Raw genomic sequence first — 27,818 nt, 5'->3', positions numbered from 1 at the left:
TGTTGTACTCAATGTCTTTTGAGATTAACGAAACGTGCAACATTGTATTTCAATTCGATATTTACACTTAAATAATTCCAGGTGAAATTCCTCTGTATTTAATGTGTTGTGCTGTAATGGTTGTTTGTTATCGACCCCAATGCACGAATGGTTTCAATAAATAACTCCTTTAAACCCCATCCATCTAACCATTCATACACATATATGTGTACATATGCATGTACATGTGAAGGTACTGCCAATACCCACATACCCACGCACTAATTGTTTGTATGTGTTATTGACATTTGGAATTTGATTAATTTGAAAGCATTTAATTCTAACACAAAGAACAGCATGGTACAGCACATACAAAGTACAAACACATAAACAAATTATATACAAACAGAAAGAAAGCTTTGCGAAATATTGAAGCAGAAAGAAAAAAAACGCAAAATTGTTTTAAAAGACATAGAAAATCTCAAGTATTAAATGAAACTTAAATAAAACTAATATGAAAAATAGTATTTTACAGTTGTGCAGCAAAAAATAGCAGTACTATATTAAAGATTATTAACTTCAATGTTACTCTAAAAATTTTATATTACAGCATATACCTGGAAGATGCTCACAAGTAAACCGTCCTCATTAGAGCATGACGATGATGATTGTACACCAGCCAATGATCAACAGACAACTATGCCACCGAATAATAATGAATTGGTCTCAGCGATAGCGAAAACAGAACCAGCGACGACAGACACAACATTAGATGCTCACAAAGATACCGCAAGTAACAGCAACAGTAACACTGCCATAGCTCAACACAGAAACAGCGGATCTAGGGATTCAAATGGTGGTAAACCAGTTGACACTTATATACGAACTTCTAAGAGTAGTGGCCATAGTAATGGTGGTGGTGGCGACAACAGTAACGGTGATAATGCCGATGAAGACGATGGCGAAGAGACTGATATTATCGGCGACTTAGTGGGTCACTTTGGCAAATGGCAGTTATTAATGACAGTTCTATTGTCACTATTTCAAGTACCCAATACATTTCACATATCATCCTCAGTATATCAAGTGGGTTGGAAATATTTTAAAACCTTACGATTTTGATGTTTGATTAGAGCCCTTCGGCTGTCTTTCTATGTAACTCTCCATTTTAGGCAGCCAACAAAGAATTTTGGTGTAGACGTCCAGCGCATTTGCAACATTTACCCGTCGATGTGTGGCGTAATTTAAGCAATTCCAACGATAACTGTTACCAAACTCCAGTCGACTGGAGCATTATTAGCAATGATACCAATGAGCAAATGCATCAGGTGAGTTGCTTCGTTCAAACTAACTGACAATCAATCTCATTGTACAATTTTGTACAATGCTAAAGAATGTATTATTGTATAGTAAGAGTATTAAGTACTCCTAATCATCATCCACATCATTGTAGTGCAGTCAAGTAAATCATTCTCATCCAACATTTACCAGTCATGTGAAAAATCCCATTTAAGAAAAATAGAAGAGAAAAAAACACAAAAATTGTAATAATAAAAATTTACTTTAGACTTACATACATATTATTGTTTGCTGAAATCTACTTCTATATAGTACATACATACGTACATGCATACATATGTATAGTTAAATGTGTATATAATACTTGTATTCCGTTATCTATTGTTACAGCAACAATCCATATTGAAGTCTCTCATGGAGAACAACAATCGTACTGCGTGTTCATCATGGGAATATGCAGTCAATGACAATGTAGGGAATAGTTGGACCTCACAATGGGATCTCGTCTGCGATAAGGAATATTTGAAAAATGTTGCTGAAATGTTTTTTCTATTGGGTGTGGCAACCGGTGGCATTATATCGGGTTATCTTTCGGATAAATTTGGACGTAAAACAATGCTTTTCATATCGGCTGTATTACAGACAATATTTGGTAAGTGTGTATGTATGTAGCAAAATATACTTTTACTCCATCATTTATCGGTGGAAGGTATTTAATTAAATAAGTTCAATCATTTTGTTGAGAAAAATTGTGTTCAGAAGTGTTTTTAGATTTTGTATTTTATACATTAGAGTGGTAGAGTAGAAAGGCAAACAAAAAACAGTTTTTGAACACGGGATTAACTCCTGCAAGTATAAATTATCATATTTAAATAATGAGTTTATATAATTAACTATTAGTGTAGGGTATTGAATATTCGAAGGAATGATTTTTGAATATGATTTAAAAATTTTCAACATTTTTGTAAATATCCTAAGGACATACAAATGCACCTTGATACCTTAAACATTTAACCTTCTATATGCCTTTGAACTTGACAGCATGATGTTGTATCCTTCATTATGGTCATTGATTACCTGCACAAAAGAACATTTATTCATTCGTTCGTTCGTTTGTTCATTCATTTACGTCGAGTGGTTTTAATTACATTAACATTGTGTTTAATGTCAAATCACACATACATACACATGTGTATACTTTAATATTTGTACATGTGTTTGGTTCCTTATTCGGTTAGTCATTTATTTATTCATTTATCCAAGCACCTTTCAAGTACAAGGACTGATTGAGAAAATAATTCAAAAAGTTTTTTTTATTCATTGTTAATATTTCTGCACATCAGACATACAAATGTACATATGTATGTTTATATGTAGATGTGTATTTGTATTATTTTTACATTTCTATATAAAATCAATATTTGTAATATTCAAGTACTTCCTTGCATACAAATACGTACATTATATAATAAACTTATTTCAGGATCTATTCAACAATAATGCAATATTAAGATACAAGTATAAATTTATAATACAATGATTGAAATTGTTCGGATTCTAGATTTAGTCCTTCTATAATGATTTTTGCAAATGTTGATAAAAATTAACACTACATTCAGATTCGTTACATTTAATATACATATTTACATTAACTGGTTCATAAAAATACAACTTTGTTTGAATATTTCTCATTATAGACATTAAAATATTAAATGTTAGAAAATATGTTTATCAAGAGATTTCATAAGGATTTGAAATTTAATCATTACAATTCGATCTAACATCTGGAGCAATTAATAGTCTGAGCTATTTAGGAGTCTACAGTCTGAACTATAATCAGCCTACATTCTGCACTATGGAATAGTTATTAGTTAGGATTAAAGTTCAGACTACAAATTAGTTCATAGTTAGGACTATTGATTAGTTTATAGTCTTATCTATAGATCACTCTATAGTCGGCAATATAAAAAAGAAAATAATCACAATTTAAATCAATCTGCAATAAATTACATATATAAAGCAAATAATTATAATAATTATTTTATCCCCTCCCCACAGGTCTAGCACTATATTTTGCCCAATCTTTCGAAATGTACATAACATTGAGAGCACTTTTGGGTCTGGTATCTGTATCGGTTACATATTCTGGCCTTATTTTAGCCATAGAATATGTTGATGGAAAATGGCGTACCATTGCCGGCATGTATAATCTCTTTCCACTGCCAATATCGTACATGCTAATTTCCGGCATTGCGTATCTAACACAGGACTATCAACGTCTTCAGTTATGTATCGGAATACCAGGAATCTTTTTGTGTTTTTTATGGTAAGTATATAAATATGTACCTAACTATAAAAAATGAATGAATAAAATTTATACCAGAGAAGATAGAATTTCTTGTTGCCACTAGTTATAATGTTTTGAGTACTTGTGCCACTTTTGCTGTTTGATGTTATTGTTGTTGTTTTCTGTTAACAGAATTGGCACACAAGATACTTCTCAGAAGTAAGAAAGTAAGTATTTCATATCAGATATAAAAACAACAACAATAAGTTTGTGTATAAATACAACAATTTAAATACAAGCAAAATAAAAAGCATTGAAATTCTTCAGAATAACAAAATGGAACGTGAAAAAACAACAAAATTAATATTATTTATTATGAAAAAGTGTGCTGTCTAAAAAGCAACAACAAGAACAAAAACAAAAATAATATGTGTATGGAAAATATAAAATATAGAATAATGTGTCTGGTTAAAATAAACAATCGAATCTTTAGTAAACGTATTTATTATATTTAGACGAGTGGGCGGATCAGTTATAAACATTTTATTCCATGCCATTTTAGGTTTGTTGTACCCGAATCTCCACGTTGGCTACTGGTCAAGGGCCGTGTCGAAGAGGTGAAACGTATTATACAAGCAGCAGCTGATTTTAATAAACGTGAATTGCCACCCAATTTTGAGTCCCTACTGAAACCCCCCACCCAAGAAGTCAGTTCACAGGATTTTTTCTGCCTCTTTAGATCGCCCTACTTAAGACGTATTACAATTTGTTTTCTTTGCATCTGGTTCACTATGAATTTGGCTTATTATGGTTTCATATTGAACATGAGTACATTCGGTGGCAATGTCTATCTCAATTCGGTGAGTTAACAATATTAATAATAATAATATCTCTGTCTATTGTATGAAAATTAATTATTTTAGTTTTTCTTTAAAAACATCTACATATGTATATATATGTATATATTTATTGTTTACTAAAGCAATTATATCAATTTATATGAAATTAATCAAAACTTCGTTGAGTCAGTGCTTAGAATTTTATTAGATTTATATTCATATTTATTCAAGCAATAGATTGAATTAATATTATTCATGTACAATACACAAAGGGGGAAAATATCCACGATTGACACCAAAGTGTTTATAATTTTTCAATAACATCCGTTGTCGAAGAATATGCATAAACACTTTGGTGTCAGTTTGGTACCAGGCGTGTATATTTCATTTTCACACTGTGTAAATCGGTAAAAGTGAAAATTGAAAGTGTTATTAATTTGCAGTTACTAAAATTTAAAATTAAATTCTTGATACCTTAAAAGGAATTGTCGATTTGAAGTTCTAAATTTAGCTTAAAAGACAGAAGATTTCAAAATTTCAAATATTATAAAAATAAACCTTTTATTTATAGTCCAACTTCAAAAATTGCGAAAGTTAAATGACTGTAAAGCATTTTATACTCTACACCACTATAGTGGGTTATGTTAGTTATGTCCGTCTGTCTGTCTGTGTATGTGTCCTTGTAAACTTGTGCGCACGCTACAGGTTGCAATATTATTTCGTCTAGCTCCCATACAACCATACCAGTAAGAGATTCTGAGCCGATTGGTATACTTTAAGTTTGGTGTAGGACCAATATTGTTGGATATTACAAATACCAGCACAAACGCATAATACCCTCCCTACTATAGTGTTGTAAAATATAATGAAGCATAAACATATAAAAGAAAATATTCGAACCTGCTGTAGTCCTCCTCTAGCAGACTTTATATATATTGTAGATGTATTAAAATCAGAAAGCAAACAAAGAGTCGCCCTACTTTGGCGTAACATCTGGTCACGTCTCCGTTTGTCCAGTGATTTTATCTACTTTTTACTACAATACTCTGGCTACAATTCTAGGCGATCAATTAGTTTCAACATTCCAAAAAGAAGTTTTATTGAAAATTCATTTGATTTTGCTAATTTTCTCAAAATGGCATTATTTACTTTTTCACTCGAAAATCAATTAAATAAACTCTATTTGTAATCAATCACTTTTACAGATAAGCTCATTAAAAAGGTTTTTGATAAGACTTTTTTAATCTTTAATGTGAACATTAAAAAAATCATAAAATCGATCAAAGAAATATAATCAAATATATAGTAACAAAATTTTACAATTTGATAAAAGAAAATAAATTTTCTTATAAACATATTTAATTATATGTATGTTCTGTTGAGTTGTTAGTTTTGATTTAAATGATATCATCATTACCAAGCAACCATCTTATGTGTATCTTTTATCTAACACCATAATTCTTAAAGATATAAACACATATATATATTTTTTTTGTATATTCATTAATTTACAATCAACATGTGAATTTTGTTAAATTGGTTTTGTTTTTACCGTTTCGAGTTGTTTAGATTGGTTTAATTTTATTTTCCCTCCCATAAAGTGTGTTTACACATGAACTTTTCTTTCATTTGTCTGGCAAAATGCCAAAAATTTGTTTGAAAATTATGTTTTAATAAGCGTCGGACATTGGCGTTAGCTGATATAAAAATGATAAATAGTTTAGTTATTGCAAATTGTTAGAAGTTCGTTTGTTGGTTTGATAGTTTTATGGTTTGATGTTTCTCGGTTAGATTGGTTGGTTGGTTGGTTGGATATGGATTGTTTGTTTATTCAATGTTTATTATGATGATGAAGAGCAAATAATATCCAGATTCTAGTAAGAATGTGTTAAAATAAATTAATGCAATGATGAGATATTGATGATGACGTACAGATGTTGTTATCGGATTTGTTTAAAATACACATGTTTATAGACATTAACTAATACTATTAAATATTTTGTATAGAATTTAAAGATTTTTATTGTTATTTTTGTTTCTTTCTTTCTTTTTTTTAAGGCATTAGCAGGTCTAGTCGAAATACCTGCAATTGCAATTGCTATATATATTATATCGAAAGTTGGTAAAAAATGGCTGTTTAGTGCCACTCTAATTTGTGCCGGCATTGCCTGCTGTTGTGCAGCAATTACAGAGGGAAAAGAGGATATTTTATGGTTAAAAATTACTTTCATCATGATTGGTAAGTAATAAATTCTTATAAACATATGAATACTTAACACTAAAATAATAATTGTTAGTTTTGTATTGACGTATGAAAAAAGTTTTATAATACAATTGTTTAACAATAGTTTGTTCTATTTTTAAATGTTTAATAGTACTAAACTTTCCATCCCTGACTTGTAACAATTTACATTGAAATTTCGTTTTTTTTAAGTTTTTAAAGTTAATAATTTTTAATAATTTTAACTATTTCGTAAAAATGGTTAATTATTAAACATGCTTTATTTTTATAAAGATAGAAAATCTTGCTCGAAATAACAAAAAAGTAAACAAATTAAATGTTTTCTTAATTCCAGGAAAATTTACAATAAGTGCGGGTAACACCATTATGCCCGTTTATACAGCGGAATTGTATCCAACAGCCATACGAAATGTCGGTGTGGGAGCATGTAATGTTGCAGCTGGTTTGGCTCTTATATTAACACCATATTTGTCGTTATTGGTAAATAAATATTTACATTAATTAAAACAAAATTTCATTTACGTAATTATTATTTATACTTAATATTTACAATAAAATTTTCTTTACTAAACGCTTTTTAAATTGGAAAATATCTTTGTTAATATTCTTTTAGACTAAAATTGAAGATCATTTATTAATGTCGCTTTTAACGGCTTGGTGCCTATTTGGTGGATTTGTTGTATTATTTTTACCTGAAACCATGAAGCAACACTCAAAAGCACAAGCTCAAGAAGAAAAGTGAGTAGAAATGATAAATTGTTTTACTATTTAAAAGAAAGACATTTTAGTTATAAATTTGAAACAATTATTAAAAAAACTATTTATAATTTATTTCAGATGTTAGAAGTTTACATTATGTTTGTGTATCACAAAGAATTTCCAGTATAAATATTTAAAACAGCAAAACAAATTTAGCTTAAATTTTGGCTGGTCCAGAATTTAGGAATATGTTTTCATCAATATCATTTTTATTTTATTAAGAACCGATAATTTTCATTATCTCTTTTTTATCTACTTTACTCAAACGAAATAAGAAAATTTTTTAAATACTCAAAGCAAAATTTCATTTATGTTTAAAATATTATTTTATACATTTAAATAATTGTTTTGTTACTGAAGCACAGCAGGCAGGACCTTTAAGTTACGAATTTCAAAAACCAAAAAAATATACATATATATTTAATATATACAACACATATCCCCCACACAAATACTTATATACACAAATATTATTAGTACATAATCTCGTACACAATAACGTTTTCATATTCATCATATGGAAACGGAAATTAAATAAACTTTGTTAAGTTGTTTCTCATTCACACATACACACACTTTTATACATATATTGCACACTTGTAGTGAGTGTTGTAAATAGTATACATTACATGTTACCATACATAGGATTAAAACTAGAAATAGTTGCAACACAACTTGCTACATTTTCATTATGCAATGTAATTATTGTTAAACTAAAAAGAAAATTGTTTAAAAAATGTTTTAATGTTTTCACAAGTAAATTGTTTTTAAACAAATAAGAAAACAATTTGTACAGAATATGTAGCCAAATCTGTAAATTTTTTTCTAAGTGAATGACATGCATATTTCTTGCACCCTTCACACAATGCGATTGATTACAAAAAATACATGTCAATAAAACCAGAACCTAATTTAAGGTTATATGCGTTTGTCAATATGTTTGTAAGATCTACAAATATGCTCCTACAACTCAAATATACTCCATATTGAAGTTATTATCCATCCTTAAGGATGGATTGATCCATTTTTCGTATAGCCCACTTATAATTGTCCCTTAAACTTAGAATTCGTACTGTGAATGGTATGGTAACAATTGGTCCTAGACTAAATTACCTATTTGACGATAAGCGATAAAATTCATATGTATTATATGTATCACATTGATTCGCATAAAAGTTGGAAAATAGATCACATCACATTAATATGAAAAATGGTATCAGATTTGTATAGTAGAGGCTTTGGACTTTAGAACTGCACATATTGTGTTTAGTAATTGGTTGAAGATTTTTCTTGTTATAAATTAGCAAAATAACATTAGAAATGTCACAAAAAAACGACAAGTTTGAGATGAATTTTAAATAAATTTATTAATAAATTCAGAAACCTAAAAGGTGTCAATTAAACCCCACATTTAATATTATCACGGTTAAGTACCAGATGACCTTCATATATAGAATATTGAAGCTAGAACAACTGCATAATATCATAAAGCCAGTCACGACAAACATTTTATTACAGTTTTCTTTTCTCTAAGGAAATTAAAAAGTATTTAAGAACTACATATTTCCTAAAAGCTGTAATTTACTTGTCTTAAAATTATATTATTTACTCTCTTGTAAGAATTACGTAAAATTTATATATCAAGTGAAACACTGATTAAGAATTCGTTTAAATTTAATATAAATATGAATCAAATTAAAATCTCCAAATTAACTTTTATAAACTATAGTTATTTATATGTATGAGTGAAAAAGCAAACTTATTTCCGGTTACAAAAATAAGTCAAGTAAAATGTTAAACTTTTTGTATAATCACTCTGGGGAGAAAGAAATACACTATTAACTCTTTTCAAACAAAAAAAAAATATTTTAAAACAAGTATGAATTTATGTCGGTAATGGCCGAACATATGATACCATACACCAGTTAGTATGTTAAAAATGTACATTATTTTTTAAATAATAAAGCATTCAATTTGTTTTTCCGGAATATTTTTGGAATGGTTTTGAAGGGGAGTAGTGGGGCTAGGGCCAAATGAGGCAAACAACAAAAACCAGTATTGTCTTTTAAAGTTCTATAAAACTAAGTTATGCAGACTTTTGTTGACATAATAAAACATTTAACTTAATTATGAGCCCAAAAGCCTTATTCGGGGGTACCGATTTTAAATATTTTTAATAGCATTTGTCCTCGGGTCAAGAGAAGAGTATGAGTCAAATTTCATTAAATTATCTGGAAATCCGATACAGACAGACGGACAGCTAAATCGATTGGTATACTTTAAGGTGGATGTCGGACCAATATTTTTGGCTGTTGCAAACATCAACACAAACGCATAATACTCTTCCCACTATAGTGGTGTAGGGTATAATGATACCATTTGCAAACATGTTTTGCAACAATTTTGACTGTAAACCTTCAATCGTTATGCCATGCCATGTTTTTGTATGTATGTACGGACAGACGGACATTAAAACCATTGTAGTATGCTTGAATGAGAAATCAACTAAAATTGTACATTTTTCTTTAAACAAAAGTAAACAAATAAAAATTATAAAAAATAAATAAAAAAATAAATAAATGTATGTATTTTTAGCAAGTAGTCAATTACTTAACAATTATTTAACTTTACACTAACATAAATATGTATAATAAGAGAAATATATATTAAAATAAAAATATATAAAAATCATTTGTCAATTAAAAAATCAATTTTTTCCTTAAAAAAAACTACTCTAAATTAAAGAAAAAATCAATTACATAGAAAACCCAAGTTAATTACATTCATTGTTAATTGTGCATTTATCAAAATTCGAAAAAAATAAACCTAAATGAAAATAATTTTCAAAATTAATGACTTATAAAAAAAACTAAACAAATACATAAATAATTGTATAAGTATAATTGTTAAACTTAACTAATAAGAAAATAAATAAATGTTAAAAATAAACTAAAATATTAGACCACCTTACGTGAAAAATTAATTCAATTACATTCTGAAAATTAAGTTTAATTAGCTTAACGCTTAAAAACGGATTAAAATTTTAACTCATAGTTTTCAAAACTAATCATACTGCCGTCAAAATATACATTGAATCATTTTAATAAGATTTCAAAATTTCTTAAAAAATGTTGAATCTTTAATACAGAATTATTTTAAACATTTTCTTAATTAGTCTTCCATATAAATTATGGAAAGGGTTGATATCATATCATATATACTAAAGCTTCTTATAGATCTGAACCATATTTACACATTGTATAAGTTAATGTAGAGCAAGTTAAAATAAATTATGTAAAAGAATTCAAATTTCTCGGGAGAAGTTCTCAAAATTAAAAATTTGTAAATGTTATGTTTGTATATTTTTTGTATAACTTCTAAACGGATCGGTACATTTTCAACAAATTCTGCCAGTATGTAAGTTAAATCGAATAATAAAAAGGTGGTCTATATAAAACATACTAACAGGCACTTATACATATTTCTATATGTATGTATATGTGAGTAAATGTATGTTTGTATATGTGTTAAATTAGTTGTATCTATGTATGTAAATGTAAGTTATGTGGTTAGTAAATTATTAACGAAGATGTACTTATTTTCTTTATTCCTTAATAAACAAAAAAGTAAATAATAAAATTAATAAATATGTATGTATTTCCTTCCCTTTTTAATAATTTTTATTTTTTTTTTTTTTTGTAATAGTTACCTAATGTAATTTGTACTTACAATGTAAGCCTTTTTATATTTATACTTATATTTATTAATAATACATAAAATAATTATGATCATTTAAAGTTAATTATAATAATAATAATATTTTTGTTATGTTTTTAAATAAACTTTAGAAAAGTTTTTAAATTGTATTGTGTAGTTGGAAAGAAAATTTTAAGCATTTAAAATTATTAATAAAAAATAACAACAATAAATTGATACGGAATCATTGAGCAAATGATGATAAACAAAAAACAAACAAAAAATATATGAAAATAAACAAAAAACTTTTGACCTAAAATGCGTATCTAAAAGAAAAATTAATTGATATTATTAATAAACAATTGTAATGATACATAAATAAACAAACAAAGAAACAAACAAACTTTTAATATTTATTTATTTATATGCAAAAGCAAAACAGGTGAGTGAGTATTTGTTATAGCGGTATGTTTAGTGTTAATAAAAGCTTTTTTAAAAGCTTAAGATTTCATGTATATTTTGTTTTTATTTTCAAGTCATTTTGTAAACAAATTTAAAATTAACGGTCGTTTATAACAACCAACTTGTCTAAACTATTAATTAAATACTTGTAGATCTAGTGTTGTTAACTTTTTTATATTTTTTTAATTTTTTTTTTTGTTTATTTTGTTTCGTTGATATTCAAACGTTTTGGTTATTTTCATGTTTGATTTTATTTTCTTTGCCTCACAAAAGCAATCTACGTTTATTTCTGTTCGGTTTAAAACTACCAAGCGAACCGTTATCAAAATTAGATCGTCAAAAGCCTTTTAGCAGTAAACATTACAAAAAATATATATAAATTTATAGACAAAAATAACTATAAAAAGTTACAGTAAATATTTGCATACAGAAAATATTTATTAAACCAATATTCATAGATAATTAAAAAAAATTAAACTCAAAAATGAGTGGTGTTTTACGACGAGGGTCCTTAAATTTCGATTTGGACTCGTATTCGAAACGTGGTAGTGTCGAATCAAATCTATACGGTGGTTATCGCGATGTCAAAGGATCTCGTACACCCGAAATAAGTGTTGTATCGTTAGATTTCCGCCGACATTCAGACGATCTTAAAAAGGACTCTTTCAAAGTGAATAATAATGAGCTGACCGTGGAAAATGTCCTCAAAAGAAAATGTCTCAGTGACGATGTGGACAGCGATATTATTTCCAACTATATTGGCCACTATGGCAAATGGAATTTTATTTGGACATTGTTATTAAGTTTATTTCAAATTCCTCCAACACTTCAAATGTTTGCCTTTGTTTTTCAGGTGAGCCATTATTAAATGAAATCTTGTTTTCCATAAACTATTTTCTTTGCTCACGACTTTTTCGTGTTTTAACATTTTAATCTTTTTTTTATATATTTAAATAACTTTTGCATTTATTTGTTTGTTTGTACATACATACATACATACATACATACATACATACATACATACATACATACATACATACATACATACATACATACATACATACATACATACATACATATGTATATAATCGATAGATTTTTTAAAGGAATTATATTTAATTGAAAAATTTAAATTATTAAGAGTGAGGCAAATTTTTGTATATTTCCTTAACCCATTCGTGAAGAATATAATTTTAACAAATTATTATTAATTGAGGAAATATCGATTCAATTAAAAAGGTAAAAACAACTAAAAACTAACCAGTTTGTATACATGATCTAGTGTTAAAATTATCTGATGCAAGTTACTAATAGAATATGTTTACTTTTGTGGATCTGGGAACTGGGAATATTCAGTGTAACCGCCTTAGTTTTAGTTAGTTAATTAGTTAGTTAGTTTGAAAGGAGGATGTATATACATCAAATCTGAAGAAATACACCTAGGACTCTATAGGGTCTATTGTGCGCTCCTTAACCAGTGTCTCAGATGGGAATCGAACCCAAAACCTCCGGTCTACCAGACTAGAACATTAACCACTAACCTACCGGAGGCCACTTAGTCTTAGTTTTAAACTAATAAAAAATCTAAAATTGCAAGGAATTTGTAATTAAATATTTTAATATATTTGTTTTAAAAACTAATCAAAACCAATCATATACATAAATAAACAAATGTGAATTGGTAAAAACATATTTTTGCAAAAAACACTTGTTGAATAATTAAAATTACATACAAACAAAACAAATAACGCACATTTGACTTTACAAATGAAGTTCATTGATTCGATTAATTGTAATATTCTTTAATGGATTGAATGACATAACTGTTGAGCCACTTTGATTGTGTTTGGAATTTTAATAGAATATATAATAAAAATTGAAACAAAACAAAAATACATAAAGCCCATTGGAATCTTAAATAGTAAAGAGATAAAAGTGAAAATAAAAACAAACATAAACCACAATCAATTTGCAAATACAAAGTACTTATTCCTGTGGACGCAAAATGTTGATAAGTAACATAAATAAAACTGTAGTTATTTATTTGTTAACTTAGGGCGAGTTTTTCAGATAAAGATAATCTACATTCTTTGTTTAAACCTAGTTTAATATATGTTTTGTGTTTATCAGTAAACAGTAACGTTACTTATTATCTTAGTTTAACTGAGTGTTATTGGCCCATTAAACTTTAGTTATAAGTGAGAAAACATAATTAACAAACATAATAAAACAATGATTTCGGAAGAACAAAAAATTAATATTTTAAGTAAATTGAAATTTTCTATTTTGTTTTTGTTTTATTTATTATTGTTTTAAGTGTTTATTTAATATTTTTCCAAAATTTTTCTTTTTAGAAAAATATTAATTGCAAAAAAAAAACAGCTGTTCATTGTTTATGTTTTTGAGTGAAATGTTGGCAATACTAACAAAGTTAACTGAACTTAAATCCAAAACTAAAAAACACAATCATTGGTTAAAGTCCGCTTAAATTTGTTTTGAGTTTAATCTAACAGCAAGTTAAGCCTAGTTTAACTGAGTAGTAGGAAACCCGCCATTAGTTATGCATTTAGTTACTAACAAAGTTAACAGAACTTAAATCCAAAACTGAAGAACTCAAACATCGGTTAAAGTCCGCCTAAATTTGTTTTCAGTTTAATCTAACAGCAAGTTAAGCCTAGTTTAACTGAGTAGTAGGAAACGCCCCCTTAGTTATGCATTTAGTTCATATGGGTATCTTAAAATTAAAGTATCCATATCGATTAAACAAACATTTTCATATTAAAACAACACTTCATCAGTGTTGTTTTGATTGTACGCTATTAATTATGAGATCAACTATCTATATGGAGACGTTGCAGGTACGCAACAAAAATACTTGTGATGATGAATGTCTGTCTATAAGTATGATAAGAGATCGTTGGGTCTTTAGTGGCTGTATTTTTTTTTTTTTTATTTTAAAGTGTCTACATAATTAGTTTTGACCATGGAGGTCGATTGTTAATTTATAAAAAGGTGACCTATTATATATTTTATGGATGGAATTATAATCGCACTTAAACATATCAACAACAACTATGAAAACAACAAAATAATTAAATGAGTTTTGTTATCTAAACCCATTAGAAGATACATATCTACAAGATATGAAACGAATCGGTAGTTTATTTAGTAGGTTTTTTCCTATGTTTTGTTTTTTTAACAAAACATACATTTTTATGTATATTAAACTACCCTATTAAACTATTAAATGTTAAGGTATACATACATATGTAGTATGTTTGTAAATATGTATGTTTTTAAGATTATAGTAAGTGACCTTACTAGACAAGAGGAAAAATATCGCAAGCCTTAAATAATAATAAATTTTTCATGTTAAACACAAAACTTTTTTATATTTTACTATATTTTGATATCATAAATGAAGTTTAAACTTAATATCTTTGATTTGTTTAAATTAAAATGCAATGGGAAATTAAGTAGAACAAAATTTAACCTGTTGGCAAATAGAAATTTGATAAGCTTTACGGATATTAAAATCTAAACTATTGAACCCTTTTCTGAAAGTTTTAATTTTTGTTGTTTTACAAAGTATTAAATTACGTTTGTATTGAAATGCAATTTAAATTTTTTATTTAACTTTAGGGCAGATAATCATTTAAACTTTGTTTTATTAAATAGTTGTGTACTTTATAAATACATACGTTTGTATGTGTGTTTGTTAGTTTGTTTGTATATAACATTCATTAAAATTAACAATAATACACTTATGTCCTATTATATAGATTTTTTGTTGCTGTTGTTTTTTTTAACAATAGAATTGTGGTGGCGGTAAATAATATTAGCAATCAAAGACACGAACTAAAATCACAAACGTCAAACATCATCAATACATCATTATTATTAGTGTTTTTATTATAATTATAATCATTATTATGAGTTTTATTAGTATTTTGTATTGTAATTGTAAATTTAACTATTTAGTTACTTAAATCATTAACCAATTAACCGCAAAGTTTATGCAAAATGTTGTAAAATAATATTTTTTGACATGTGTATGTGTGTAAAGAATGTATGCAAAATAATACTCGCATGTCTTTTTTGACTTTTTCTAACAGATGTGCAAGATTTTTTTTAAACTGCTGGCTGACCGCTTTAACGGTGTTTAATTTTAGTTTTGTTTATGGAGGTTAATTGTTTAATAACACAGTATGAATGCTTATAAAAAAGAATTCATATATGGATTTAAATTCAAATATTTAACTTCTTTAAGATTTTGGATATCAAACATGTTTAAAATCTATATTTCGTTTTAAATTTATACCGGATTTAAGCTCGAAAAACAAATTTCCGACAGTTTTACAAAATAGTGCCTTTTAATTTGTTTTTTAACTACGATTGTGTTATTACTCAACAAAAACTACATATCGTCAAAAAAGCCCTATGTTACAAAAAAATCAAAATCAACTTTTTCATTGTTTATGATGCACCATATCAAAATATATGTTCCTGCAAAAATTTTAAACTCCTACAATTAAAATCAACGTTCCTATCAAAGAAATTCTAAAAAGGTTATGTTCTTAAAATTACCTAAAATTCATGAAAATTTTAAAATTCTCTTGAATTTTTAATATCGAAATTGTGAAATGTTATAAGTTGGTATAAAATGAAATACAAATGGCACTTTTAGCGAATCCTTGTAATTTAGTGATTATTTTATCAGTTTTAGATTTTTTAAAAGAAAAATTATAATTTCCTAAAATCTTTATGAAAACAAAAAAGCCTTATGCCTTCCATGTTTCGGCCTATTTGACCAACAAAAAAGATTTGAATTTAGTTGAAAATGTTAAAATGTATGCCGTAAAAGGAATGCTCCACTATAAACATCAGGGTGATATTTGGAATATATGACATAAGTCAATTATGGACCGAGATCTTTTGAACTAACAAAATATTAATTTTAAAATCAAAATAGTTTTGTTAAATTTTTAAACCGTGGGTATGAGTATACCCACGTGTATCATAATTCGTATTTTTAAGCAAGCAATGATCGTCAAGTAATTTTCTAAAGAGGACCAACTATGGATTTTGTCTCGCAAAGAACATAATTGTGTCAACTTAACCAGTAATGAGCATAAAGTAATTTTCTGAAGGAAACCTTGTATGGAGCCATTCATGGACCGATCCTCACTAAATTTTGTGGAAATCGGGTCATTTATGGTCCGATCCTAAACAAAACTCGTACAGATAAAATGCAACACTCGAAACACAAGAAACTTACGTGTGTCGCATTTCATCGCTTTACTCGTATTTTTAAGCCATTAATGAGCATTTATGCCATTTTCTGAAGGGTCGGGTCTATTATGGACCGATTCTCAAAAAAAAATTGTATAAAAATTTCGGCTTATATGAAACTTATTTGCGCGAATTTTATCGTACTTCTAATCAGTTATGACCTTAGCAATAGAGAATATTTACGCAAAATTCTAGCATTCTAACATGACTAGATCTACTTTATACTTTTGTGGGTCTATGACCAATATTTCGATGTGTTACGGATAACAAAATCAATATATAATAAAATTTAACGAAGTTCATGTTCAATTTTGAGTTCGGTCGGACTCTAAACTTTATTAATAAATACCTAACCATACGTACAGACAAACATAAGTAGCTAGATTTTGTGGATCAATGTATTACAAACAGAACAGACATGTTTTAAACGATTTTAATAAATGAAGTATAGCTTGATAAGACAAAATATTCTACTACATATAATATGATTTATAACACTTTGAGGTAAATATACGACATTCTAGTTGCCCTAATACAATTAATGTGAATTTGTATGTTGTGAGCCTCAACAAAACTTAATACAAACTTTTAATGTCATTTTAATAAATAAGATTATGAATGAGATCAGTCGGACAACGGTTATTTATGGGACTTTAATAATAATCAAAATAGGTAACAGCTTTATACAATTACTACTTCCTATTTTGTTTACGCATAAAAAATACCTATTATAAATCAATTAAATATGTAATGTGCCATTTTGTAATTGCTTTAACATACATTTAAACAGAAACGTATTTACCTACAACTAATAATTTGTTTTCTATATTTTGTTTTATTAACTTTCTACTTACAAGTAATCTAATGGAAGGTCATTAACTTGTATTAATTGGTAGTCTTATAAAATTTATTTAAAGGTGTAAAACTTGTTACTGAAACAATTTTTCTTTATTCAGTTTAGAATTTAAAGTCAACCTCATCCCAACAAACTCATATTTCGTCACTTTCAATCAAAAAATACAAATTTTAATCAACTTTGTGATATATGTTTTAATTGTTGTCGTGTTACTATTTTCTAGTTTGTCTCGCCTAAAATAACAAGTGGAAATTATCAAGTTGTCATTGATATGAATATAATTTCCGATTAAAAGCACTTGTTTGCAAGTATGTACGTTTTCTTGCTAAAAAAAAAGCACACTCAAGCTTATTTTACATCAACATCTGTTTGTATATACATATGTACATTGTACATACATTATATAGTACTTTCTAAAAAATAATAATGAATTAAAAGACAATAAAACAACTTATACGCTTACTTAGAATTACAAATTGAGTAAAATATCAGAATAAAATAAATTCAGAACAGAATAGTAACAGTAAAACATCGTTAATACATTAAATGTTAGTACATCTGGAAAGATTTATAAATATCCAAAATTTTTTTAAATCTATCACCTTTTTTGTTAAAATAATTTGGATAACATTTGAATATATTAAAATATAGACCGATTCTAAGATATTTAAAGCATATTTATATAGTTGCTTAATGTAATTAAAATTTAATGCATAAATCGTGTTAACAAAATGAAACTGAGAGTGTTTATTTAAATATAAATAATATTTATACGTTTATAACATTGCTTGAGAGAGTTCATTTTAATTTATGTATTAAATATCTAGATTTAATAGTTTAGACAAGTATAAATCGACATTTATGTGAATTAGAATAATAAATATTTTTAATTGTCTTAAGATAATACTTACCACTACTAACAACGACATCATAATTATTATAAAACAGGCGCAGCAGCAACAGTTGGGGCAACAGCAACAACAAAGACAAAACCAAAAACAATATCTATCAGTCAATAGAGGGCTGAAAAAAATAATAAATAAAAAATGCATTATTTTTTTATTATTTTCTAGCTTAACGTTTGTTTATCTTTTCTCAAAAGATTCAAGAATTATCAATGAAAAGGTTTCAAGTATTTTTCTCATTTCAACTAACAGCAGTTACTAAATAGACAAACTCAATGACAGTAGTAGTTGTAGGACAAGTTGTGGTAAAATATAGTTAGATACATAGATACATTGGTATAAATATTCATTATACGAATAATGTGTAGTCGCAGCACCAAAATAAAAAGATTCGATCCAACTGCTGAAGAGCAAGCATTTTTAAATAGTGAAAATGTAAATTTCAATAGTTTAAACGAAGATGAAATTGAGTGGGTACAATCACAACGTCTCTATCATATATTGGGACAAGGTGGCCTGTGGCAAATAGTGTGGTGTTTTATATTATCCATGTTCCAAGGCGTTTCCACATTTCATATATTTACGTTTGTTTTTCAAGTAAGTTTATTCAGCGATAACATGTTTATTATGTTACGATTACGAATTTTTAGTCATTACGTCTGACTGAATACATACATATGTATGTGCATAGTGTGTAGTAGTACGTGTACGTGAATTTAATTGCAATTCAAAATTCTTGTATTTATTACATTGCAACATCTTTTTTTATTTTTTTCCATTATTTGTACTTATAAGTATTTTTTATTATTGTTGTTATTAATTTTATTGCCAATGTTAATAATTTTCTGTTACCGCTTCAATGTTAATGTTGTTGTGGTTGTGTTTTATTTCATACTTATATTAATTTAATTATAGTTAATTAAAATGTATTTTAGGCAATATACATTGTAAAATACCAGATACCAAGAACGATATTTTATTAACTATAATTGCAATATTTCTGCATGAAATTGTTAAAACGAATGTCTGTGTAGAAAATTTTATGAAGTTAATATACAATTTTAACCCCATAATTCCCCTAAAATAGTTTATAAAAGAGTGATCGAATTTACATTGATAGTTTGCTCATACGACAATTTTTAAAAGACCCCCATAGAAGGTCGCCTTCAGAAAAAAAGTCTTAAAACATAATTTGATTAAAAAAACAGCTTAGTGATAAAATTTAACATGAACGAAATCAAGTTTCATGAGGATTGGTTCCTAATTGATTTTATCCAAATAAATAAACATATAGAAAATTTCGTTATTGTGTTTGGGATCTAAATCTGTATCTTATCTCAACTTTTTCTGGCGGAAAATTTATATTTTTTGTAAAAATATATTATATAAGCCCATATTCATGCATAAAAAGATCCTTAGCCCATAGTGCAGTTGAAAAAATTACTATATTTATTTTTAACATCTAAAAGGTTTTATTTACATTTAAACTTAAAATGTAAATCCCTCAGAAATAACGCATTCAATTTATATTAAGATTTTATTTTGTCATTATAAAATCTTCAAGATATTTAAAACAAAACACAGTTTTAATTTTAGTTTTATGACGAGAACATCTGCTTGTTGTTGAAAGTTAAAAGTCAGTTTTAAAATTCACCTAAAGTTTAAATGAAGTTATCCTTAAATATGAATGAAATTTGTGAAGAAATTGAAACGGATTTACTACTGCAAACAGACAGAGGAAGTTATGCATGTGATGACGTGGTGGAAAGGAGACAAAATAAAATATTTGAAATATGTCTTGGTAACATTGGCCGATGGCAGGCAAAATGGTGTGCAATTTTATCAATATTTCAATGCATATCGACCATGCACTTATTTTCATTTGTATTTCAAGTATGTAAATTTCATTAAAAACTGATCGTTTCGACTTAAACAGTATTATTTATTGGAAAACTAATTAATTACAAGTAAAACAATATGTAAACAAATGGGTGTATGTACACAATATGTTAAATACTACTGTTTATTTTAGAACTTTAAACTAACTCACAAACAAATTAATAAATATAACTAATTAATTTATTGATACCAGGTAACAAGACAAAAAGTGTTTTTGCGTACAAGTTTTGTACATATTTTGTTCTGTTTTTATTGTTGGCCAACTGCAGCAACGGAAGTTCATTGAGCTGAAACTTTTGAATTTTGTGTTTTATAACTGGTTAGTTTAGAATTTCAATTGTTACAATATTTTTTCACAAATTATAACTTCAGTCAGTCAACCAAACGGTCAGTTAGTTAGTGAATCAAATTATATATAGAACTTTTGCAAAATTATTAATTACAAATAGAGTTATGTCTTTTTTTTTTTGCAACCATGAAAATTAAACACTTGTAAACGAAGTAAATTTTTCGCTACAAACTGGCCTTTTGCACAACACTGCGTATGTGGATCATGTATTAAAAGTGGTGTAAAGTAATGCGAATGTTGAAAAATTAGAACACTAGTTTTATATTTGTCTTTCCTATTTACTATATATATACTATTAATATGTTTTATATATGTATTTAGAACGGGTATTTATACATTACATTTACCTCTTGTCTGTTTACATGTAAACATAAAAGTTTACAATCGTTTAGCGTCAAGTTCAAGTTGTATTTAAGTCATGTACAAATTTGACGTAAAAATAATACTTCTAAATGTGTAATTGTTGGTATTTTACTTTAAAGATATTGTTTTATTTGTTTTTAATTTGTATTCCCTCTTTATAATCATTATTTATAATCTTTAATTAATTGTTATTTCATTTTATTTGTATTTGAATTAAACCGTACATCATTAGGTATTCTTTATTAAAAAAATGTTGAGAATTTCTAACTCCGACACTATTTGCAATTTAATTGATAATACAAATGTTTGAAATATTGTACAACTCGTACATCTAATTACATTTCAAATAGTGGCCAGAGTAAATACACTGAATACAAATAAAGCATTTTTCTCTTTTACATGATGTAAATGAAAAATCCAAATATGTACTTCAGTAAATGCAATATTTGTTACTACATCAAAACAAAACATTTATTCAGGATCATTGAATGACTTTTGTTCGGCAGCATGTTTTAGACACGATAGTCTTCAGAGGATGAGATTTGACCTTTTGAAATAAAATTAATAATAGATATTCAAGAAAGTGACTTGAATATCCGCAATTATTAAAACCGTTATTGCTATGATAATTAGTACAGTGAATATATAAATATAGATCTATCCAGTCCTTTATATAGGGATCGGTACATGTTTGCTTCTATATCCCATATAAATCCTTTTTCAGAAAATTAGTTTTTCGTCAACAAATTTCTTAAATAAATCGAAATCAAGGTAATATTCAAGATAAATGCTTTATTATAAAAAATAAATCACATTTAATATTCATAACTGGTGTAGTGTATTGTATGGTCGACCACGCCCAGCTATACTTTACTACAAGTTTTTATGAATGAAATGCAGATTTATTTGAAAAAAATTAAAGAAATAAATTTAAAAGAAGATGTAAACTAAAAACAATACGATTAACATTATATAGAATGTGTAGCACTGTTGCTTGTTTACCTTTAATCGGTTTTAGACCATTTTTTTAATTATCTTACCACTGTATATCGTCATATTAAATGTAAACAAATAAATTCATTACAGACAGCCGATAAAGATTTTTGGTGTGCAAGACCCCAACAAATGAATAGTATGGATGTAACAACATGGAAAAATCTCACACAAACCACAGATTCCTGTTCAATTTTAAATATCGATTATAGTGAAATGAGTACTTTGGATTCGCTATTAGATTATATTAAAACACCGCTACAAACCTTAAATTATACATCATGTAATGAATTTGAATTTTCACCTGATGATAGTGAATCAAAGACATTGGTACAGGAATTCGGTTTAGTCTGTTCGAAACGTCAACTATTAAGTGTGGTTGAAATGTGTTTTCTAGCTGGAGCTGCTGTTGGTAGTGTTTCAAGTGGTTGGATATCTGATCGATTTGGTCGTAAGCAGACACTTATGGGTTTTGCATTTGTTCAGACTACGTTTGGTAAGTTAAAATTTAAATCGAAATGCTAATGTATATGTAGTAATTTAAAAAAACTTTAATAAATATATAAAAACTAAACGACACTTATTTTGATTTATCACTTACAAACACTTCATTAAAAAGAAGACATTGTAAATTTAAATTGCCAAACAGAGAGTTATAATTTGTAGGATTCTAACGCCATCATTTTAGATACATAATTATAAACACATATTGTTATTTATTTTCTAATTTTTCCCTTTTCATTTAAAACAAATTTTACATTTGTAGGTACCATTTTGGCCTTCTCATCTTCTTTAGCTATGTACATGACACTACGTGTTATAATTGGATTCGCTTCAATGACTGTGGCAGTGGTTAGTTTCGTGCTTGTGGTCGAATTGGTCTCCGGCAAATGGCGTACAATTATTGGCATTTTGAATATTTTACCGGTTGCAGTTACATACGTACTAACAGCAGGAATTGCATATTTTATACGAGACTGGCGTACGATGCAATTGGTAATATCGTTGCCATGGTTCTTTATTTTATTCATATGGTAAGTGGAAGTAGAGAAAGTGATGTTGGGTTGGTTTAAAATAAAAATTCATCATTTAGATATTTTTGAAATATTTAAACTCATCTTTTTTTTCTATCGCAGGTATTGTGTACCAGAATCGCCCAGATGGCTTTTGGCTACTGGTAGACTTGAAGAATTATTTGCCATTGTTGAAAGAGCGGCTCGCATTAACGGTACCACTTTGCCCACAAACTATAAGAAGTCCTTGGAAGCAGTGGTACCACGACAAAATACAATTGAAACAGTTGAAGATGCAAAAATACCTAAAAATGAAATAAATCCAATTTCGGCAACAACAACAACGAACAAACCGACAGAAGTGATAACAAATGATGTCAGCCCTTTGGTCGTGGTATTTAGTAAAGCATATTGGCGTACTACGTGTTTGACTCTTGTCGTTTGGTTGACACTGATTATCATTTACTTTGGTTTAACTTTACATCTGAGCAATTTGGGAGGCAATATATATGTAAATACGGTAAGTTTTATTCTCATATCAAAAGTATCCTTCTTCAGGATAAAATGAAAAAATATACAACAAAGCACATGTATATATGTATGTAGGTTTACTTTACAAAAGAAAACACATCATAATAGATGATAAATATAAATATAAACGTTTTATACATGTATGTATGTATATGTATATATCAGACTAATGTATGTACATACAATAATATGTGTATTTTATTTGAAGAATGAATGAATTATTATCTTTTATTATTTATTTATAATACTAGGCCATTGCGGGTTCAGTGGAAGCTATTTCAATTTGTTTAAGTATTTTTGTTGTATTAAAATTGGGTATACGATTGAATTTAATAACATACATGTTGATACCGGGCATTTGTTGTTTGGCCACAAATATCGTACCCAAAGGAGATGAAAATAATATTTATATTATTGCTCTAGCTATGATTGGTAAGTGGTCTGTCTGTTTGTCATTTTTTAACATTATCATTCTCATTGTCATCATATAATCATTTTTAAATTAAAATTTTAAATGTTTTTTTTTCTATTTAGCAAAATGCGTTATTGGTGCCAATAATGCCATCATACCGACCTACACTGCCATGCAGTATCCTACAGTTGTGCGTAATTTTGGTGTTGGAATGGGTAATCTGGCGGCAGGTGTTGCTTTAATACTTGTACCATATATGTGGCTCTTAGTAAGAAATATTTATTTTTTAATCGATTTTATAATTAACAATTGATTTTTTTCTATCCTTAGGAACATATTGAACCATTGTTACCGATGAGCATAATGGGTGTTAGTGGTCTAATTGGCGCTATAGCTTTGGCCATGATGAAAGATGTTGAAAACTAGATATATATAGCAAGACATTACACACACACACTCGTAACAATTAAATATTTTTAATGCATGCAAATCGAAAAAGCATCTGTGATATAAACATATTTAGTAAATTGTATTAGACATATTCGATTTAAATTTTTAAAATGAATTTCAGGAAGACTTACAGAGCTTCAAGTTTTTAAAAGATCACACATAATGACTTTAAATAATTATACAATTTTAATTACAATTCAACTTTAAAGAAAACAATTTGAAATTCCAAGTCGTAAAACAATTTTAACGAGAAGAATTCAATGTCAGAAAAGAAATTGCTATAAAAAATATAACGATTAGAAGTTTTTCTTTATATGAATAGTATTCCAATTAAGAACCTATAATATTTAAGCCAAATGTCTAAAGTATGCTTTTTATAGTTTATAATTTTTTAAGTTACATATTACTATTTTTTAATTTTCAGCAATTTTGAATTGTGTCGAATTTTTGGATAAATAACCGTAAACGTAGTTAATTTTAAGTCATTTGTATTCTAAATAGTTTTCTTTTAAAGCACTATTATTAAGTATTCTTTTTAAAGATATAAAATTAAATTTTATGTTAAATTATGTTATTATATTTTGTTATATTTGTATGAATATAAATGTTTTAGTTCCCACCATCAATCGAAATTAAAATTATTCACAACTAGAGTTCACTATAAGCTAGTTTTTATAAAGACACTTAAACACTTAAGTATGTCTGATTATTGAAGTTTAATATCACAAATTTATTTGTGGTCTTCTAAATTACAACAAACATAGACCAGACGGACATAGCTTAATATACTTCACTATCTACATGAATCCACAAAAAATATATATGGATATGTGGTAGTGTACTTAAACGATTAATCGTCGATAGGTTATTTGATAATTTTTTGAATTTTTGAAACGCTCGAATAAATGAAAATTGTTTAATTTCAAATCACGAATAAACCAAATAATTTCTATCAATTAACTGATTGAGAAACAAGTAGGAAAGTATAATCGGGCATGGCCGACCATATAATACCCTACACCATGAGTATATTTTTAAAATTTTTATTTTTCATAAAGAAATTTATTGAAACTTGTTGAATTTTACCTTAATTCCAAAGTATTTGTGCAATTTATTGATAAAAACAAAATTTTCTAAATAAAGCTTTATATAGGAGTATAGGTCAAACATGCGCCGATCCTCATTAAATTTGAGAAAGGATATATTTTTAAATAACAGTTAGTTTTGTTGAGTTTCATTGCGATACAAATGGTTACAAGTTAATTTTAGAACTTTAATACATTATTTGATGGGGGTTTTGTGTGGGGGCTACGGTTAAACAAGTGCCGATCATTACGAAAATCAGCAGCATCATTTATACGCATATAAAACTTATTTGGGCCAATTTTTAGACGTAATTATGGCATAAAAATCCCAACTCGGAAGGTACGGTTGTATGGGGGCTAGGTGAAATAATGGACCGATTTCAACGATTTTCAATAGGCTTTGTCCCTGTGCCAACAAATTATCTTGAATGTTGCGGTCTGTACCTTGTGCACAAGGTTTACATGGACCGGACAGAGAGACGGACGGACATGTCTTAATCGACCCAACAAAAGATTCTGAATCCATCGGTATGCTTTAAGGTATTCGGTCAATTTGTGTGTTACAAACATCAGCACAAACGGGTATAAATATCACTCTATAAATTCCGGTTTCCCATTATATAAAATTTAAAAATTATCATTAAAAAAATAAAAAGTACTAAATGGTCCCCCACTTACATATTGAACAATAATTAAATTACAAATGTAATATTTAAAAAAAAAAAATTACTCTCTTAAAAATTTTAATCAATAAGGACCGTGTATCTTTAAGAATCATGTGTTTTGAATTAATGTTATAGAACATACAAATAGTATTTGATATTTAAAGAACGAAAAACTACCAAGAGTGCAATAAATTCAACCTTGTTGAAATAACGAATAAAAAAGTTTAGACATAGAACTTTTTTAAAATTAGTTTTACAAAAGACTCCTTGCTTCAATCAATATATCACAGATAAAACTGAAAAGATACGAATCTGCATTCATTCGCCTCACTACTATTTACCCGAATTTTGTCCTATAGGCCTTAGTATACGAATTCAAAAATAATATAACAACAGATTGTTTTATGTGACTAAATTAACTATTTTTTCATATTTTATAAAAAAAATGGCTCTATGAGTTTGAATACAATAAAATGATCCCCTTTTTTATACTTTTTTCCCCCAGTGAAATGCCACAGACTTTGTTTTAATATGTGTATATTACAGAGTTAGTCCATAATCTAATAGTAAACGTCAATAAATTGAAAAAGTTTTCTTAATGTCATAAAAAAGGTACAAATAATAAAGTTTTCTACCTTTTACACACAAAAAGTACGAAACTGGTGCTTCATAATTTTGGAATATATTTACAAAAAATGTGTTATTTTTTTTAGTTATAAAGATTTAAAGGACCAAAAAAAGTACCAAAATCAGCTTTGATACCCAAATGCCTTTAAATGTATTTCAGCTGATTTGTTATAAATATATAAGTATCAGTCAGGTCTGTCAGAAAATCTCATTCCGTTTAAAAGTAGAATTATTTTCTGTATTTTTGCTTCTTCGGAAAAATAAAACGAGTCGAGTTTAGAAGGAAAATATGGGTGAACAAAAAACTATCTCTTTTTTTAATTTAAACCATTTTAGCGAAGACAAAGCAAGTTTATATTTAGAAACAAATTAATGATCACAAAATAAAAGCGTGATTATTTAACGTTTAGATTTAACAAATATTTAATTATTAGCACAAAAATTATCAAATTAAAATAGATTTAAATTCAAAATAATGACATAAATCAGCATTTAGCTATTTTGAAAATGTAAGGAAACTAATAAATAGAGACTACAACAACATTTATGAAAAATCATGATGCGTAAAAGAATACGAAATGTTGATAAAATGTTTCTTTAACAAAAGCTTTTATTAAACTGTAATGTTGATAAAAGCTTATAACAACTGAAAAGAAATTTAAAAAAAGAGCTAATTCTAAAAATAACGGTTTATACATTAAAAGCTTTAAATTGACTTTTTTCTAGATGAGTATTGGTGAGAAAACAATCTCTTATAAACATGTATTAATCATGTAAACGTTACAAAGCTTTTTTTTCAAATATTAAAAAAACAT

General features: G+C 27.3%; 3 protein-coding genes across 7 annotated transcripts in view; 2 read left to right on the top strand and 1 right to left on the bottom strand.

The window, feature by feature from the left end:
- The window catches only part of LOC111690185 (organic cation transporter protein), a 30,944-nt gene extending 20,912 nt beyond the window's left edge, over positions 1–10,032 (top strand). For both annotated transcript variants that reach the window (XM_046950820.1, XM_023452626.2), the window contains 9 exons: positions 590–1,065; positions 1,152–1,307; positions 1,669–1,930; positions 3,337–3,604; positions 4,128–4,425; positions 6,463–6,643; positions 6,981–7,126; positions 7,260–7,384; positions 7,484–10,032. In XM_046950820.1, coding sequence (XP_046806776.1) covers positions 590–1,065; positions 1,152–1,307; positions 1,669–1,930; positions 3,337–3,604; positions 4,128–4,425; positions 6,463–6,643; positions 6,981–7,126; positions 7,260–7,384; positions 7,484–7,490 — 1,919 coding nt within the window. In that variant the 3' untranslated portion in view covers positions 7,491–10,032. The remainder of the gene's footprint in view (positions 1–589; positions 1,066–1,151; positions 1,308–1,668; positions 1,931–3,336; positions 3,605–4,127; positions 4,426–6,462; positions 6,644–6,980; positions 7,127–7,259; positions 7,385–7,483) is intronic.
- LOC111690192 (achaete-scute homolog 1) overlaps positions 1–18,753 on the bottom strand; it is a 55,297-nt gene extending 36,544 nt beyond the window's left edge. Inside the window, exon 1 of one of the 2 annotated variants that reach the window (XM_046950826.1) lies at positions 18,623–18,753. The gene's annotated coding sequence lies outside the window, so the exon portion shown is untranslated. Of the gene's footprint in view, positions 1–596; positions 923–18,622 lie in introns of those variants that run through there. The other variant, XM_046950825.1, reaches the window with a different exon arrangement.
- Positions 11,903–25,561, top strand: LOC111690249 (organic cation transporter protein). 3 transcript variants are annotated; one of them, XM_023452701.2, is made up of 7 exons: positions 11,903–12,416; positions 22,314–22,716; positions 22,987–23,254; positions 23,357–23,753; positions 24,016–24,196; positions 24,299–24,444; positions 24,507–25,561. In XM_023452701.2, exons 1-7 carry the CDS (start codon positions 12,048–12,050, stop codon positions 24,600–24,602), a joined length of 1,860 nt encoding a protein of 619 aa, XP_023308469.2. In that variant the 5' UTR covers positions 11,903–12,047; the 3' UTR covers positions 24,603–25,561. The 3 variants fall into 3 exon arrangements, with proteins under 3 accessions (XP_023308469.2, XP_046806778.1, XP_046806779.1); XM_046950822.1 differs by lacking the exon at positions 11,903–12,416 and adding an exon at positions 18,900–19,213; XM_046950823.1 differs by lacking the exon at positions 11,903–12,416 and adding an exon at positions 20,229–20,509.
- The last annotated feature ends 2,257 nt before the right edge of the window (positions 25,562–27,818 follow it).

The sequence above is a fragment of the Lucilia cuprina genome, chromosome 4 (genome assembly GCF_022045245.1).
Source record: "Lucilia cuprina isolate Lc7/37 chromosome 4, ASM2204524v1, whole genome shotgun sequence".
Classification (NCBI taxonomy): domain Eukaryota; kingdom Metazoa; phylum Arthropoda; class Insecta; order Diptera; family Calliphoridae; genus Lucilia; species Lucilia cuprina.
This window is presented reverse-complemented; position numbering and strand designations above follow the sequence as displayed.

Bases quoted from the DNA above. Each gene is read 5' to 3' on its own strand.
- LOC111690249 (XM_023452701.2), top strand. From the start codon at position 12,048: ATGAGTGGTGTTTTACGACGAGGGTCCTTAAATTTCGATTTGGACTCG. The intron at 22,717-22,986 runs GTAAGTTAAAAT...TTACATTTGTAG, and splicing joins ATTTGTTCAGACTACGTTTG to GTACCATTTTGGCCTTCTCA. The intron at 23,255-23,356 runs GTAAGTGGAAGT...TTTCTATCGCAG, and splicing joins TTCTTTATTTTATTCATATG to GTATTGTGTACCAGAATCGC.